At 42.1% G+C, this 19,069-nt stretch overlaps 1 protein-coding gene across 1 annotated transcript in view; it reads left to right on the top strand.

The window, feature by feature from the left end:
- The window catches only part of LOC146798423 (mucin-17-like), a 512,003-nt gene that overhangs the window by 265,495 nt on the left and 227,439 nt on the right, over positions 1–19,069 (top strand). The window contains exon 7 of the mRNA XM_085627967.1: positions 6,637–6,695. Coding sequence (XP_085484093.1) covers positions 6,637–6,695 — 59 coding nt within the window. The remainder of the gene's footprint in view (positions 1–6,636; positions 6,696–19,069) is intronic.

The following is a 19,069-nucleotide window of genomic DNA, read 5'->3' as shown; positions in this document are numbered from 1 at the left end:
TTCTCCCTATTCAGACCAGGCCTCCTCTTTCAGGGCTGTCTTGCACTTGGCCAGGGCAGCCTTATAGGCCCTACGGTGGCTCTTAACAGCCACAGTATTTCGGGGTGTCTCTCCTAATACCTCTTTCAATCTGCTGGAGGCACACAAACACTCTGAATCAAAACATTTTGGTCCCGAGTGCGTAGAGCACCTACCCAGTGCCATCAAAAAGGTTCGCTATAGTTCCAGACATACTAACAATAGCGTTCATAAAGTCCACTGGGTTTGCTGTACTGTCTAAACAGGTAGCAAACTCCCTATTACACTACCTTAAAAGGGACTCAAAACGCTGATCTGAGACAATTTGACCCACTTCAGTCTCCTTCCTCCTTCCACAGCTTTCAGGGGAACCCCCACTTCCACCTTGGTATGCTTATCCTGCCAGAGCCATCCTTTTGAAACACACACAGGGTTGTGATCACTGTGTGCACACCCATCTTAGTGAAAAAGTCCACGATATAACAGTAAAATGGAGTGGAGACAAAGATGATATCAATAAAGGTCTTACACCCTCTCCCCGTAAAGGTTGGATTAACATCGGTTTTCTCCAGCGGCAACTTATTCATGGATGAGGTTAGGTCAAATTCGTGCAAGATGGCATTTAAGTGTGTTCCATATGCAAACCGGCATAACGCGCACATCCAGTACTAGTTACCCTTCCATGCCTTATATCCCCACACATATGGATGTTAAAATCCCTGCTATAAGTAAATTTGAAAAAATCTGACCACTTGCAGTAAGATTTCTCAAAAAAGAACCTGACCGTGAAATGTTACGTACTTCCATAGGGGGTACTCCTGCATTATAAAAATTTAAAAGTAAAAGCTTGTTTGACCCCCTAGCTAATGACATCACCTGTAGAGTCGAAGAAGTGTGGAGTAATATGGGCGAACTGTTGCCGACTACTAATGAGACAAAGGTTACTAGGCCTACCTTTGCTCTTCCTGCCATAGAAGAGATAGAAGAGGTAGCTGGCACAAAGAAGGTTTTGTAACCTTCCAAATAAAGTATTTTCTCAACTGCCCATGCCAAGAGAAACCAAAAATTGCACACTGTCTCATTGCAATTAAGGCACACTATGCATTGCACTCACTACAAATAAACATAACACAACTTATTTGACTAATTACAAATACGATTGTGTGGCCAACCACTTCAAACACATGCAGGTATATCTTTACACCAGCAAATACAAAATAAATTGATGTCTGTAAGCCTTTTACAATATCTTTAGGGAAAGGATTACAGCTAAATATGTGCAGTGTAATATTTGTGACAGACAGTTACCCAGAAGCCCTGCTAAGAAGTATTCACATGGGACAAATACCAATTGGAAGCATTTAAAAACAATTCATGAAAGGGTGTACAACTGAATGATGTAGGAGATACTAGGTGGGGCAGTATATTCCACCTTAACAGCACACTTGAGAGAACTTTCATCAGCAGCAGTCATCCTAATGCCAGCAGCCTGTGAATATTTTGGTGAGATGGTTACTCACTGTGCAAAAGTTCCCATTTGTCACTGTAAAAATGTGTTTCATGGGTCCGTTTTTCTTTCAATCTACTGTTCTCATGTTGTACACATACATGACAAATGATGCACTTCTGAAATAATGATTATTGATCAGTTGGGGAAAAACAACCATAAAGATTGTAGTAAAAAAACTGCTCACTATGTGTATGTAAGTATATGTTTGCATGTGTAAATAGGTCTGTTATAGGCCAGGGAGGAGCTTGCGGAGTTTCACTCTTCGGAATTGTGTGGAGTTACTGAAAAACTCTGCGAGCAGGTGGAGTATCACGTTATCAAAGGAAAGGTTAAAGGTGGAGCTGCTAAACTTCACCTATGTGACCTATTAAACAACAGCAGAAGTTCCAGTACCAATTAGCTCACATGATCATCACATGCCTGCTCTCCGGCTGTTGTGTGTTTCACTTATTAACTGTTTTGGTGATATTAAATGCTTAACACACCTGTTTCCTAGGTTAAGCGGACTGCTTCTCTGCCAAGCTACCAAGGGTTGAGCAAGGATTACTTAATTGAAGCTTGACTGGGCCTTATTAGTGAATGTGGTAATATTACTAGCTGTAGGTAACTACCTGCACCTTCTAATATCCAATCTTCCTACATTTGGTGTTCAGTGGTGGGGTTCAGAACTTGTGTTTGGTAACATCGTTCAGTATTTAATTAGGCAATTAAAAATCCTCTAAATTGACCTTCTGCAAGAATTGTTTTTATTTTTTAATTTGAACTAATATTAATGAATATATTTTTACTAAATTGTTCTAACGTCAATTTCTGCCACAGATTTTGTGTGTGACCGAAAACTAGGGGATGCCATGGGGCTTGATCTGGCTAGCCTACCCACTCTCACAGTAGCAGAGTAGGCCTGGGCGAAAATTTCGTTCCGTTCGCGGAAATTGCGATAATTTGAAATTTTCGCGTTCCGCGGAGAGCGCGAAAATGTCAAAAATTCCGGTTTCCGCAGCTTGGCGATAATTTGTTTCTTGCTCGCGCTGTAAAATAATACATTCTCGCGCGCGCGCGATCGCCTTACCTGAATCCCTGCGTTCGCCGACAAGTTTTCTTGATCGGTCGCATTCTCCATGAGATGTTGTATTGTTTTTAGCCATTTGCGCTGTCTCGCGACAGTTCGCGCCCGCAGTGACGTCATGCGTCGCGTGATCACGTCTTTCTTCTCGCGATCATGCACCGCGAGAACAACTCAAAACAAGATGGCCGCGCCCGCAAGCAACCACATGGGTAAGTTGGCGACCCGCAACCATGCAGAAAATCTCGCGAACATGCCGGAAAAAAACTTCCGCATCTTCGCGATATTTCCGCTTGTTTGCGATAATTTTAAACATTTTCGCGATAATTTGCGAAAGTTAATTTTGCAAATTCCGCCCACCCCTATAGCAGAGCTTAGGAGCCTGTGCAAGACTAGGAAACTACCAGCACCCACTACTACCAGGAAACCAGAGCTGATAAAGGCCCTTACAGGCTGGGCGTTCCAGCTACTAGATCAAGCTTCTGACAAGAGGAGGCTCCAGAGACAGAAGAGGAAGGGGACGAAGACCCTTTGGACCTCAATGATGAGAAACAGAATGCCTGCCACACATACAGTGACCAGGGCCCTGTCTAGAGCTAGTTGGGGGGAGAGACTCCACCACAGGAGAAGCATAACTGTCCCTCAGAAAGAGAGAATTTGAGGCCCAGTTACCTTACATAGCACTAGAGGAGAGAAGTTGACCATGGCAAAAAAAGAGGCGGGCACGTGAAGAAAAGAGAGATTGTGGCAGCCAAGAAGAGACAAAGGTGTCTTGGGGTGGTGGGTCTGACCCAAAACTGACAATAGAGTGTCTACTGGGAATTGATCTTGAAGTATCTAAATGGTTAGGATTGGAAAAGAAGGTCCATGTACAGATGCTGGTCCTTCTTGAGTGGGTATGTGCTGTGACTAGGTCACAGACTACACATCAGGGGAGTGCTGGACACTTGGACCCAGGAACAATGGGCCAAGCTTCCAGAAATAAAAGACAATGCACAGGATCTGGTGAGCCAGCCCAAACAGCTCCAAAGAAAGTTGAAGGAGATTCCAACCCTGAGCAGAGAGGATCTGATCTCTGAGGTAGGGAACTCCACCCCTGCAAGATCTGTCAGACTTGTCAGAATTGCAAGGAGCTGGTGGATCCATCAGAGAGGATCTGTGCCAGGGCAAAGAGATTGTCCCACTCCTGGCAAGGGAAGGTTGATGCCAGTGGATTCCAGAAGGTCTATTGGGAGGATGGAGTCCTCTACACTGAGGCCAGGGACCCCAAACAAGGGGCAACTAGGAGTGTGGTTGTTCACCTGAAGTATAGAGAGTTCCTCCTCACCTTGGGCCATGATCTCCCCCTGGCGGGACATTTGGGTCAGACCAAGACCAGGAGTAGGCTGGTCAGCCTTTCGTACTGGCACAACATGTCTGCCAAAGTGAAAGAGTTCTGACTCTTCTGTGTCACCTGTCAGCCATTGGAAAGACATGGGGCAAGCCAAAGGCTCCCTTGATACCTCTGCCAGTAGTTGGGACTCCCTTTGAGTGGGTGGGGATTGACATTGTTGTTCCCCTAGACCCACCAACTGGTGCAGGGAACAGATATATATTGGTGATAGTGAACCATGCTACCAAATATCCAGAGGCAATACCCATCCGAATGGTTACTGCTGCCCTACTTGGTATCTTCACCAGGGTGGGCTTTCCAAAGGAGGTGGTCTCAGACAGGAGGACAAACTTTTTATCCATCTGTCTGAAGGTGATGTGGGGTGAATGTAGTGTTACCTATAAATTTACCACCGCATATCATCCCCAGACCAATGGTCTGGTGGAGAGATTTCATAGGACCCTGATTGGCATGATTATGGGTTTATCCAACAAGCTCTGGAGGAGATGGGATGTTCTCCTCTCATGCCTGCTTTTTTCTTACAGAGGAGCCAATGAAAGAAGTTGGTTTTGGCCCCTGTGAGTTACTGTTTGGGCACCCTGTAAAAAGGCCATTGTGTTGACTTTGTCCCAATCCAGTGTGACCAGATAGTCGCAGTTGGCATTTGACACATTTTGGCTCTACAAAGAACGTTTATTCATTGAATCTATAAAGATTCATATCTCCGGTTCCCTAGATTGGATGGTTGTCGTTTTGGTATCATTTTAAATATGTAAATATTCTCTATTCAAATTAATTAGTGTTGGATTTTATTGTGTTGTGTCTCTTACTTATTTACTGTTTTGGTGATATTAAATGCTTTACACACCTGTCTCCTAAGTTAAGCCTGACTGCTCGTCTGCTAAACTACTATGGGTTGAGCAAGGATTAATTTATTGAAACTTGACTGGACCTTATTATTGATTAAGAATAATAACCCACCTTCCCACAGGATTTGTGCACTCTTCAGGCCTGCTTTTAATCACAACATCCCTGCCTCTAATCTCCCCCCACCTCCATGCTCCATTCCCCTGTACAGGTTGTGCTCGGCCTCTCATCCACTGCTCTCCTTCTGTGTCCACCCTCATTTTCCCTTGCCTTTTCCACTCTCTGACACCTTGCCACCAATTTTCCTTCTGCGTACATCCTCCCCTCTATTTCTCCCTTTATATGCGCAACACTGCTTTGTATGCAACACTCTGCTGCCTTTTCTATTGACACAAATCCATCCCTCCCTCTGTGTTTTTTCCACTGAGCGGAATCTCATTTCCTTCCATTCTGGATAGGTATTACCCACCAGTGCTCTTAGCTATCACATCAGGTTTCTTACTAACGCCTTCCTTGCAGCATCTTGAACACCCTCACTCCTTATCTTCACCTCTAATCTTTACCATTTGATTCCTCCTCTTCTGGGACCGCTTTAAAGTACATTGTCCTTTCAGGTTGCATTCTTCTGGTGATATTTTTCAACTTTGCCCCATTCACATAGATTATAGCTCTGCTCATCAGTACTGCTTTTAATGGCCTCTAGCTGATTCATAAATTGTGCTATTCCCACCCAATTCAAAAACTAATTTCATAAGACTCACAGTTTTGAACGTCTAATGGCTGTACTGAGTTCCAGACCTGTAACCTGCTGATGACACAAGCTCTCTGCAACAGGTGCATGAGGCCTCTGAACTATATTACTAAATACTTCATTTAGCCTTTCCAGCCTCCCACTGCCTGTCGGAAACCAATTTTCAATCATTTTCCTTTTGAGAACAATATTGTCAAGTAAGTCTTCTCTGCTCACTTTGGACCTGATTACGATCTTGACAAATGGGTTACACCATCACAACGGTGATGGATATCCCACCTGCCCAAATCTAAATCCCATACATCTCATGGGATTTAGATTTACTTGGACAGGATATCCGTCACTGTTGTTAATGAGTAACCTGTCCGCTGAGATCGTAATCAGCCTTTTGTGTCTACTGTATGTTTTTGGGTAGTGTTCTGCTTCAACGTCCCTCCGTTATATCGTTAGACGGAATTGGAGCGTTTAACATGAGCACCAGTTACATTACACAAGGGCACATTCATTTTTTGTTTTTTAGGCACAGGGAGATTAAGTGATTTCCCCAGAATCACAGGATGTTGATCCGACATCAAGACTACAACTCTGTTCCCCAGTTCCAAGGTCGGTAGGTCGCAGTAGTTGCTGTGCAGCATAGCTAGAAAGAAGAACCATGTCACAGCATTTTTTTCTTTACATTAACTCATGTTGGATAGCAGCTGATGCTGCTGTGCAAAAGGTGTAAAAAACATAGACAAAGCCAATAGATCTTGCATAGGCAAAACCTATTGGCTTTGCCAATGCGTTTTCAAATACAGTAAATGTATTCTTTGGTTATTTGTAAACTGGTTGTTCTTCCAAGCATCCAACAACATTAACCAAAATAAAAGACTCATAATCATCTTTCCAAAAACTTGAATTCAACTTTTACAAGACTACACTGGATGAAGATAAAATTATGCAGGCAGTGAATCACAGTTTGGAGCTCAAGACTAATACAAGATTTCTTAATGTAGTTCTGAACCATGAACCACTCACAAACAAGGCAACTGATTTCTACTATTACTGCATTTCAGATGTCAGAAGTGTATAAGAATGTGAGCGTTTTCAAGAACATCGATATCTACGATATCAGGTAAGTGCAACTTTCTGATTTGCTTTCTGTTGATTGGAGCTTGTGCATTTCACTCAGATAGCAACATCACTACTAACAGCCTCATTCCTACTTGTGCGGGAATAACTTCATTGGGCACACACGCTGTTGGTGGCTGTTTACCGGTATTCCAAGTTGTGTGGTAAGACCTCATCCAAGGGTTTGTCCAATGCACATTTCGCTGGGTAATAATTGTTGAAATTTGCAGGTGGAAAAGGGTTAGAATGAGAGATAATGTAAGGAGATAATGTCATCACACAGTCATTTTGTAGACATCAGAAGCTTAGGGAGCCCTGAGTCGAATATGGAAGTGCCGAACTGCAATACACACTGTGAGTCATTGTATCAAACCCCTTGCTGTGGTGCCAGTCTATATGCAAAGCTGATCTTGTTGTATGCAATGCCATCAATTATTGTGTTACTTTGTAATGTGTTTGATTTCCAAAAAAGCTTCTGGATGGTGGTTTGACAGGGTTAATAACTGCTGTCAAAGATTTGGATGAAAAGGCAAGGTTTTCAGTTTTATAGGGAACAGCATATAGATATCATGTTTTTGAAGATAACCAGGCTTGTTATTCCACAAAATCTCAGCTTTTACAGGAAATGTCCTCCATTATTAGGAGCCTTTAATTTACAGTCTATCAAGAGACTGTCAGAGGTGGGAGCATAGCATTCTGTTGAAAATAAAGCACTAGAGGAGACTGATCAAAAAAGACGGTCCAACAGAGTGATGGCCTTGAGAACTACACATGGGGATTTGAAGTAAATCTGCTGATTCATCAGCAACAACTACTCGATTTTGGTGATGGACACCAAGAATAAATATATTTTCTCCTTCCCATGCTCCTATTAATGGTCCTAGCAATCCTAGACTGCTGTAGTACATGACTTCATTGCTCATTGCTTTGAGCCCTCTGTTGTGTTGCATAACTCCAAGAATAATGGGGTCATGCCTTACCCCAGCTTTGACACAGGACTGCATGGATGATTATGTGCAACCTCTTTCCGTGGTAATGGGACCACCACTGTGTGTGTTTAGACCTAAGAGGAATCATCACTGTAGGAATGCAGTCATTGCGTTATCAAGATCTTGTCTGTAGGCTGACGGTGAAGAATCTCCATGCAGCAAATGTGATGTTATGCTAGGAGGTTACAGTCAGACCTTTTCCCACCTTCCGCACTGAATGTTTGCTTTTGATCCAAAAACCCTCACACTGGTATGTGTTGCCTTAACAGAAGTTTTTGCCAAAAATCCTGCAATCCCAATGGGCCAGTAATCTCCTCTCGACCCAACCAGTATTAATGGGGCACTCAGAATGTGACTCTAATTATAGTTAGAGCAGAATAAAATATTACCCTGATTTTTAAAGAAAGTGCTACATATTAGTAAATTACAGACACTATTTCCTTCAGCATTTATCCCTTATACTGAGGGAGCTCTGCCGATTCTCCTCCGAATTTGTCAGATTCTTTAGAAATTAGACAATTTTCCACAACCAAAAGACTCTAAACACACTATGTGCATAAATACCATGGTCCTTGGATTACTGGATATTCTTGATCTTCTTCAGCTGAAATCCAAATTACTGTAACTAAGCCAACTTTGGTGTATTCACTCCCTCTAAAGGCAAGAACACATTTGCACTATATATGACAGGAACAGTCACAAACCTACCATACTAAACACCAATGCTATAAGTTCAAATTTCAAAGTAAGACAATCCACAAAAACTCTAATTCAATATATCCAGCAACTATGCCTCCCACCCCATCAGGTCTCATTAGTCTCAATCTTTTCAGAATTCCTTCATTTCTTCATGAAGAATATTAGCATCATTTGAGACTGTTTCACATCAGCCTCCAACCTAAACACATATGCAACTCATATGAAGTCACCCCTTTATTAAAAATCTAACGTAGACTTCAATAACCTCGCAAACGTGACGCCTATTTGAAAAATATCTTACCCAATTTCAGAAAATCTTAAACTATTAAATTTTATGCAGGGCCACCTAATCTTTTTGGATCCCTATGCAGTTAGATTTTGAGCTGCCCTTACAGCTCTGACATTCAGGAAACTATAAAAAATGGTATGATATCATTATATCAAAGTTGTTACATCATGGTATATTGCATCACAGGCAAGTACATTGGAAATATTTACTTTGAGGGTAGGATTTCAGTATTTTACCTCACAGTTCTTTACATCAGCGGTACTGTAGTTTTAAAAATTATTTTAGTTATGTTACATTAAATTTGTAGTAAAGCAGGATCACTACCTCGAAAAAGGGCTTTATGTGATTTGTTGTCATTCTTTTCCGCTTTTTTGTAGAAATTAAGTTTCAAAATATTAGAAATATCTGGACAGTTGGTAGGAGTCCCACGGCAGTACCGCCGGACCACAAATCCAAAGAAATAGAGCCGGCGAGTGGTTAGCTGCAACATGAAAGAAAATGTTGAGGCTGCCATTACAAGATCAGGGTGCTTGGTCTCCCATGTCTTGGAACTGACTAAAAATGAAATCGTAGAGTGCAAGGTAGAGGTACTCTGATCTCATGGCCCTTATGGGGAGGGGTGGTTCCCATAGGCCTGCTTCTGGCTCCTCTTGACCAGTATAAACAAAATCAGTATATTTCTCCTAAGGTACTCTTGCAGGCATTTTTGACAGCCCTGATGGTAATCTTCAAGACCCAGAATGGCCCCTGTGTGGTCCACATGAAACAAATTGTTTTTTTAAACTCAAGCTCAATTATCTGGCTAAGCCTCCTTCTAAGCATACTCTTTGCCTTGTACAGAACTCTCCATGGAGAGTCAATCCCCATCAGACACCTAAGCTCCATGGAGTGGCCAAGCTACTAGTACACACTTCCTTTTTCTTGTACAGAAGTCTTCACAGAGGTCCCACTTCATCCATGACCATGCTCCTTCTAGGTACACCCTTCCATGTGTACAGAAGATTTAAATGAAAGACCATTCCCTTGAGTTATCCAAGCTTTGTTAGGTGGCTATTATCCTACTACACACACATCTTTCACCGGTACGAAGGACCTACAAAGGACACTACATAAAGCCCAGTACTTCGCCACACTCGGGTTCCATTACATGGACAAGCCCTACTATGTACAGTGTACAGTGTTCACCATGTACTAAGGTCATTTGTGCCAGGAACCCAAGCTCTATTAAGCACATACACACACAACTTTCATGCTGTCTACAACTCTTGGCACAGAGCATTCTCCTTCCAAACAGTGAAGTTGTACTGTGTTCAAATCTTTATTCAGCATGAGCTATAAAAATCTTACACCAAAATATTAATAATTCATATTGCAGTTTTTACAAAATGGGGTTAAAAATCATCAAAATTGCGGAGTCACTATTCATGGAAGGTACCGTAACATGGTGACAGTATTATTAAAACAATTATACATAGAGTGTCTCATACCTTTTCCTTATCACCAATGCCCTTCTAAGAAAATGTAAAACTGCATAACAGGTCTCTATTGTACAGAGGCTCTGCAAAAACACCATACCCTCTTGGTGCTGTCTCAATTTTGATCAAGGCAAGACGGGGACGAAGAAAGAGCATCTGGGCCCATATGCATATGAAGGACAGAACAATATAAAGTGACAAGTGCTTTGTTTGGTAATGTTATTATAATGACATGGGGTTAAGTCATGCGACCAAACACATTGGATAGGAAAAGCAACCTTAAAGTGTATAATTCCAGTCTAAAAAATGTAAGATAATTTACTACTGGCAGCACGACAACTCATATCCATAGCTCAGTGGTTCATCCGCGTGTGGCATACACTGGCTGTGGAGAGGCTCTCTTATAACATAGCGAACACTGAAAAGAAATTTCAGCGCGTTTGGCAACCCTTGCTATCTTATCTCATGCGCATCGAATTCACTTGCTTTAGCCCCCGAAGCTAAGGGCCCTGCAACTCTTCCCAAGTGATTAAAAGATGATTATGCCCTAGCCGGGTGGTGGATCGGGCACATTGGGATTGATGGCTGATTCCTCCCTCGCCGCCCCTCCTTCTGTTTGAACTGCGCGAGGCGCCCAAACGTCGCATGGCATGTCACGACCTGTACGGTTATGGTTACTTTCTCATTATTGTACTCTCCCTTTTACTAAAACCGCCCTGGCTGCGTTCTTCCCTGCATGCACATTCACATAGATCGTTGGCATAGCGGGGACTTATAGCTTATATGGGTTGCCTGGCGATTGCTGTCCCTGAGGGACAATACTCGCATGTCCTGATCCCATACACTAGTTGCCTTCATTTGGGGCCTTGGGTTGTTACATTAATAAGCACCTGTTTACACTAATCTATCTTTACACCATGTGCGGCCAGTGGGCTCCTTCACACTTCGATCAGTCTCTGGTGCAATGTTTAACAGGCCGCTTGCTGTGTACTTCTACATTGGTAATACTGCTATGCCTGTCTTTTTCTACGCTACTGACCTGAACAGGGTTGTAGGCACCATGCCGTGTTCAACAGTACCTGCCTACAATAAAGGTTTTTGAAACTCAAAATAAATACATTTTAAGATAGCAGCGGTGAATGGGGTTTAAGATCCAGGATATAAAAGTTCTAGGTTCCTTGTAGTTGAAATCATAGAATATCTTACCACATATACCAAAGTCTGTACCCTCTTCGGCAACAGCTCCCTACAATGATTGAGGTAACATTGTTTGGCTTATTCTATATATTTTGAAGTGATCACTTGAGTTTTGTCAAAAAGAGCTTTCAGGTCGATCTACTCAAATGTATACTTCAGATATGCCAACATTTGATCTACCCCATCCAAACATGATCTAACCAAGGCTGTCTCTGAGTTTCCCCAGGTTTTAATTCACAGCAAAGTGGGGAGCAAGACTCTTCAAATCCTCCAGATAAGGGAGGCCAAGTTCCCCGTGGCAAATAAAGGTAGCCGTCCCCTTGGGTACTGCAAGAAGTCTACGTGTGAAGTGGTTTTCTACATGTTGGAGAATTCCCCCATTTGAAGAGCGCCACAATCATGTGCCATATGTCCCTGCTGAGATGAATTTGCTTTTATTTAAATTAATCATGTGCTCAATTGGTTGGCCTAATTTATGGGCAAATCTAAATATAACCCTGATGTTCCTACCAAGTTCCAGTGACCTAGCAGCTAAGAGAGATTTCCAATTAAAAGAAGCACTAAAAAGGATCACAGTTAATTAAAAAATATCACCTTCTCTGTATGTATCGCCCCATAGATAAAGATTTTGACCTCCCAATTGGTCGTCCACAGGTCATCGTAAATGATTTTGCATCATTTAATTTTGAATCCAACTCTTTCATATACAAGGAAAATGAATCCATTAAAGCGTGTTGGCCATTTGCTCTACGGGCGATCAACGTCGCATCATCCGCGTACAGCAAAATTGGGATAGATTGCATCCCATTGGGAGGGTGTCCATTATTACCTCACAAAGATGTTTAGAAATCCTACTAATTTAGAACTGGAAGAGAAAAGGAGCAAAGATACACACCCGAGTGGTTCTAATTTGGGAGGTGGTTTTGGGCTGGGGGACATAGCGAACTCTAACTGTTAGGTCCCGATGTAGATGTTTAATAAGGATGAGGAGTTCTGTTTCAATCCCCTTGCTTTCCATCAAGGTCCAAAGCTTTGATCGATTTACCAAATTGAAAGTGCTAGATAAATCAATGAAGGCTAAATATATGGCACCCTTCTTGGCCATAACATATTTCCCTGATCAACAGTCCCACTACCTGGTCTGAAACCAAACTGAACATTTGACAGAATCTTATTTACTTTTGTGAAGTCATATTCGCTGAACAAGTCCCTACTACAATCAGCATTTCCATGTCGAAAATCATAATTTCCCTCTCTACATCTCTTCAGACAGAACACAGTTGCTCCAAATACACAAGCCCCATTAGGTGACCAACCATATACTACACTTAGTTATCACCCTGTGCACAGCTTTTCATGGACAGCCCACTTCCTTCAGACGCTCAAACTCCTTGAGTTGGCCAATCTGCCACTATGCAGAGCCTTCATCCTGTACACAATTGTTCTACATCTAGAAATAAATGTATCATTTCCACATTTTGACTGTGCTGGCACACTTTGGGTATACTTCCACTAATACAGGCACACTTTAATTGAACTCCAACAGTGTCTTTGTTCCGGTTAGGTTAGTCTTGTGCAGAAAGCAATCCTTTTCTGCAATAAAACTAGCCTTTATGGCTTTTTACTCTATGTATATGCAAAGATGGAACACAAAGAAAAACAAATCTCTGTTATGCCAGCCTCAAAGAGTTGGAGTACTCTGTCACAAATCCATGCCTACAATTGAAAATGTGGGTATGGGTGGATGTATTGAAAGTGTTGTACAACACCCAAGGAACATCCCTTCGATGCCAAGTACCACAGGGGAGTGCATTCTACTGCATTAAATTACTATTGGTAATAAACCAACAGAATAAAATAATTTCTGTTGGTTTAGAAGTATAAACTTACATTTTGTATTGGGTTTGCAAAAAAAGTAATGCAGAGGTGATACGAAACGTTTATAAATGTAAAACAAATTAATTGTTAAAAGTGTTTGGTTTTTATATCCACTTATAGCAATAGACCTAACTTTTATTAATATGCATAGACTGCTGTAGCAGGCTATTATAATATGACAACAAAGAGACACACATATGGCAGAATACATTACATGTTTCCATTTTTAAACCAGTAAAGGCAATTCATTATTTTAGCAACTTAGTTTTGTTTTTTGTATTTAAAAACAAAAAAATTGGGTTTCAATGTAAAACGAAAACAGAAACAGCGCATAGAAATCTGGAGTGAGAAACAAATCAACTAATTCTTCTTTGCATCCTTATGCTCCTTACCAATTTGTCACAAATATTGGTGTTTTGCTCTCCACCATAAACAACCTTGGAGCACCTCCGAAAATCGGTGGTTATGTCTGCATATGCCAGTTCCAGAGTGTTCTTGGACCATCTCTTGTGGCCACAATTACCTAGTCCTTGTGAGGCACCTGATGTTGAAGTGGAAACCTCAGCATCATGCTGCTTTTGCTCTACATGAGCTAGCTGAATGGGGTGCATTACCCTCATGTGTCTCCATATTTCTGTGGTACTATAGCTATATTTTTTTATTGACCCCCTAGAAAATTCTTTGCATATACTGCAAGTAACAAAATATAGCAAGACCCTCTTTCACTCTTCTAATATTGTAAACAATTGCTAGACCAAAGATTCTTGGACTGACTGTCAAGAGGTCTACTCCTACTCCTGGAACTTCTGCCCATCGCCTGATGTCATACTGAATTGCCGAATAAAAAAGTCTAAAATACAGAAGTAGTCAGTATGATTAGTCGCATTCAACAAGGGTTCCTATAGATGAAGAAAGACTTTGATTTCAACGAATCAGATATCTTTCCGTGTGCGACATCACTCCCGAGTGTCTTTCACAGGACTCACTTTCACAGGACTCACTCTTGTGGGGTCGTAAAAGGTAAAAACAGGCAATTTCTACACAATAAGGGGCCGATTCCGATCCTGGAAAAACCGGGTACGAATCGTCGGACGGAGCGTTTTCTCCGTCCGACTCGTACCCGGGAAAAATACCTTACAAACATGCAAGTACGATTCGTACAGAAACACCATTTCCGTACGAATCGTAAAAAACACCGACCGGCAAAAAAACACATACAAATCGGATCCGGGACACCGCGTACGCGACATTCGCATGGAGTCAGGCAGCGTTTTCCGGATCAGCAAGTACAATTCGTACCCACAGCACTTCGCACGGCAAAATTTTTACGGGACCCAAAAAGTGCCGGAAAAGCTAAGTACACCGCGAAGCATGATGGAAAGGGGGCTGGGTATGCACCGTACCCCCATCCCTACACGTCCGCACCGTACCCCCACCCCCCCATGTCCGCACCGTACCCCCAGCCCCCCCATGTCTGTGCTGTACCCCCACCCCCGTAGGGTAGGTACGGAGCGTACCCCCACCCCCGTAGGTACGGAGAGTACCCCCACCCCCGTAGGTACAGAGCATACCCCCACCCCCGTAAGTATGGTGCGTACCCCCACCCCCATAGGTACGGAGTGTACCCCCACCCCCGTAGGGGGTGGGGGTATGCTCCATACCTACGGGGGTGGGGGTACGCTCCGTACCTACGGGGTGGGGATACGCTCCGTACCTACACGGTGGGGGTATGCTCCGTATATACGGGGGTGGGGGTACGCTCCGTGCCTACAGGGGTGGGGTGGGGGTATGGCGCGTACATGGGGGGCTGGGGGTACGGCGTGTACTTGGGGGGGTGGGCTGGGGGGTGTTCGGCGCATATGCGGGCACATGTTTGGACGTCTCCATGGTTGCTATGGGAGTTCGCTCCGTACGGTGTTTTGTCCATACGGTTGTGCATTCGGACGGACGGGACGGATCGTACTTGCGCTTTCGGACTTCAGTTTCCTGATTCGTACGTAAAACTGTCCGGGGACGTGTCGGACACTTTTTCCGACCCGAGGACGTGTCGGGGAATTTTCCCAATGCGATTCGTATGGATTTTTTCACATATGAATCGTACTTGTCAGTTTGTACGGGACTTGTACGATTCGTACGTAAAAAAATCCGGATACGATTCGTACGGGGAATTTTTTTAACGGATCAGAATCGGCACCCTAGTGTCCAGGGATCCTCATTAACTGACTTAGTTAGAAAACCTTTAGGCTCAAACGTAAATACAAGTACTCTTTCATACTAAACACAAACTTTTTATCATTCAACACTCCCGCGGAACATAGAAAAGGAAGTAGAACCCACTCAGAGTTTCCTTGGGTCCTTCCATTGACTTCCACAAAAGTCCCTCAGGAGCATAGAAAGTGGAGAAAATAGACTTGAAAACAAACATTAAATATTAATATTAAAGTCTATTCTTGCAAGTTTACTCCAAAATCTAAAAGCAAAATTAGCAATGTAGGTTGCTTTGAGAATTACATTTTTTGTTGCATTCAAAAAACTACAAATTTACTAACAATGTAAAATTCTAAGGTAAGAGTATTAATTAGGTATACAAAAAGGCTACAATGGACGTTAACAAAATGAAAATTCACTGAAAAACAAAACAAAGAATAAAGAGACTTTATAGTTAGCTGACAGCATCAGTCAAAATGTGATGTTTTAAACTCGAAAAACCACTGAAATTTGCCATTATAGTTCAGAAACCTAACTATAACTTGCATCCTCACCATGTATACTGCTTATGACCTCACATATTACATCACTCATGAAATGTTAAAAGACATCATTTATGACATCCATCTGGCACAATCTCATACCAGTTCCAACACAGCAAACATTGTATGCATGATCACTTGAAGTCTTCTCTACATTGGCATGACAACCATAAACATGTGCATAAGAATATGTGAACACAGAAGCAATTTCATGTGTCTAAAAACATACACATGTACGACTAGTCATTACCTTGAACTATGATACAGTGAATGAAACTTTACAGGGGTAATACTTGAAAACTAGAAGCCAATATATAGCATTTTTTTACTCACTGAATAGAGATAGGTGTTCTGACTGGGCACCCACCGAATATGTCAAAATAATGACTTTCCTAGCAAACAAGGTGGATCTGGGTCAATTCTGAGATTATTGCTAGACCTGCTTATAATTAGTCCCAGCAGATTGATGTTCATTTTTTATAGTAGCAAATATTTCTCCTTAGTTTCATGCTAAATTTTAGAGCGTTTCTTGCACCCAGAATGACAAAAGGTACATAGTAACTTTCACTGGAATTTTCCTGTCCTCACTATGGACTTTGACTTATTTTTAACCATACGCAACCAACATTAATGATTCACAGCAGGGCAAACTCGGTGTTACTTTGGCACCATTGAAAAATTTAAATATTGCAACTGAAGTCTGATGAATATTTGATTTACATCAATAGGTATCATCCCTAGGAGAGAGGGATAGTTGAAGTGCTAAAGGGGATGAACCCCATATGGGGAACGCTGCTTTTCATCATTATATGTTTACACGCAATGATCAGAGAGTGAAACCTTTCATGTACACTAAAAACTGAGTACTAATTTATGCAAGATTGGAATATTTGGAATTTTGGGGAGGCGTGATCCCTTATACTTGTGTGTCTATTATATACCACCTTGGAGCACAACCCTGTGTCAATTGAGGGAACGTCAACTTCTAAGTCAGTCGGTCTGGAATTCCTATTGACGAGGTGGGTGCACAATTATCCCTGCTATTAAGGGCCTCCTGATGCATTAAAGCCTTTTTATTCCAATATAGAAATGTATGCTTTATTTTCAGTATTTGACTACAGAGGGTTACCACAGTGCCACCTTCATGGGATCCCTCCTCAATTAATAGGATTGGAAGAGCACATATCTGCAATGATGTGCTTTTAGTCACAGTATATGTAGTACGTTTCGGGTGTGGTTGTACTAGCATGAATTTTCAGTGGGTGTTTTTAATTTTCGCTGTACACACTAATGGGTAATGTCAACCTATAAATTGACATCTATACTTACCTTTATGTTCTGTTTTCCTTATTGTACTTATTTGCAGGTGTTAAATAGAATTTTATTAAATAGCAAACTGCCAATATACACTTTGAGTGTGTCATGTATAACATTTGCACCAGAACCTTACACATTCCTTAGATCAGATGTATAGGCACAGTATATCTAGGATAAACATAGAATAGAACCCAGGCCCAGGTCCTGAGAAAGCAGTTGACCTTGTATAAGGTTTCCAATTTATGACAGGAACACGTTAATCACAGCAACCGAAGATCATTGGCTATCTTCAATATGTTCCAATGTTTTGTCTCTAACTTCAAAACAGAAAATCCAACTAAATCCAATTAAAGTTATTCACGAGTTACATCTAGGTAATTTTAATATCTTTTTCTGGTGTATCATGTTGTCTGTTTGTGCACTATTTATGCTTCACTACTCAAAAAAGGTCTTTATAAAGAGCTCCTAGTGAATGGAGCCCATGTACACTAACAATGATGGGGATACATGTGAGGCGCAAATCAATAATGAACCATGCCACTTAAGTGGATGAGGGTTTGCGTTCTTTTAAAAAACTCCTCTCAGGTATTTTAGGGTTTGAGCTTTCTCGATTTCTCCAAATTGAATATTTGGTTCTTACAATCTGAACTTTTTTTGATGATCCTAACCATGCAAAACATCTCAGAAAGTCACCTATTCATAGGATATTTGTCAAGCAATTTAACCCCTTCCATGCTGCGCAAATTCCGCCGCTGTGCTGACGGTTTCTTGCGTGGGCGTGGTCATGACGGAACGGTTCCGTCATGAGCACAGCTCAACCGTGGTTCATGACGGAACCGTTCCGTCATGAGCACCGAAGGGGTTAACAAGAAACATTAGATAATGCATGTGTTTTCCTACAACATCTACTTTTTTGCATGTTTTTTCACACACTATTTGTTTTTTTCCTGATGTGATCTTCTAGTGTGGAATTTCCATTTCTACTACATAGGATTCATGTCAAGAACAAGAAGAGTGGAAACACCATTTACCAGATATGAATACAAATAAGGAATGTCAATTGAACTGTTTAGTCAGGAAATAACTAGGCCTGGGCGAAGCACTACGCTACGCTCGCGTAGTTTGCGAAGTTCGCGCTACTTCGCACTACGCGAACTGCACGTAGCACAGTGCGAACACGCGTAGCGTAGTGTTGCGTAGTGCTGCGGTCATTTTTTGCTTGCTCGCGGTCCTCAACGTCAAGTTGGCGACCGCGAGCAAGCAAAATGACATCCTGGCGAGACTTTTTCCTTGTTCGCGATCGCGAGCATGGAAAATAAACCCCCTGGCGAGATTCCCAACGCGAGAAGGTCAGGTTTCTCATTGCGAGGGGTCGCGTATGCTCGCGACCGCTCGCGATGAGGAACTACCAGTTCGCGTTGAGAAAGCTGCAGCTCGAGTAAAAATCTACTCGAGCAGCAGAAAACTACAGCTCGCACTGTGCAAGATGCCATTTTCAATGATTGCACAGTGCCGGTTGCTTGTCCGCACTGTGCAATCATTGAAAACAACATCTTGCACAGTGCGAACATGTTACTTCGCAGTTCGCGAAGTGCTACGCGTAGCTCGCGTAGTGCGAACTTCACTTTGCTACGCCCACCCTTAGAAATAACGTGAACTTTGGATTGGATAGTCCTTTACGTACAGGAACAATGAATTAGGTTGTCGAGAAAGTAAAGGAATATCATTTTAGATGGTCTAGGCAGGAAATTATAATTTAATTAGATTGTTCAAAAAGTAAACGA

The sequence above is a fragment of the Triturus cristatus genome, chromosome 9, assembly GCF_964204655.1.
Source record: "Triturus cristatus chromosome 9, aTriCri1.1, whole genome shotgun sequence".
NCBI lineage: Eukaryota > Metazoa > Chordata > Amphibia > Caudata > Salamandridae > Triturus > Triturus cristatus.
This window is presented reverse-complemented; position numbering and strand designations above follow the sequence as displayed.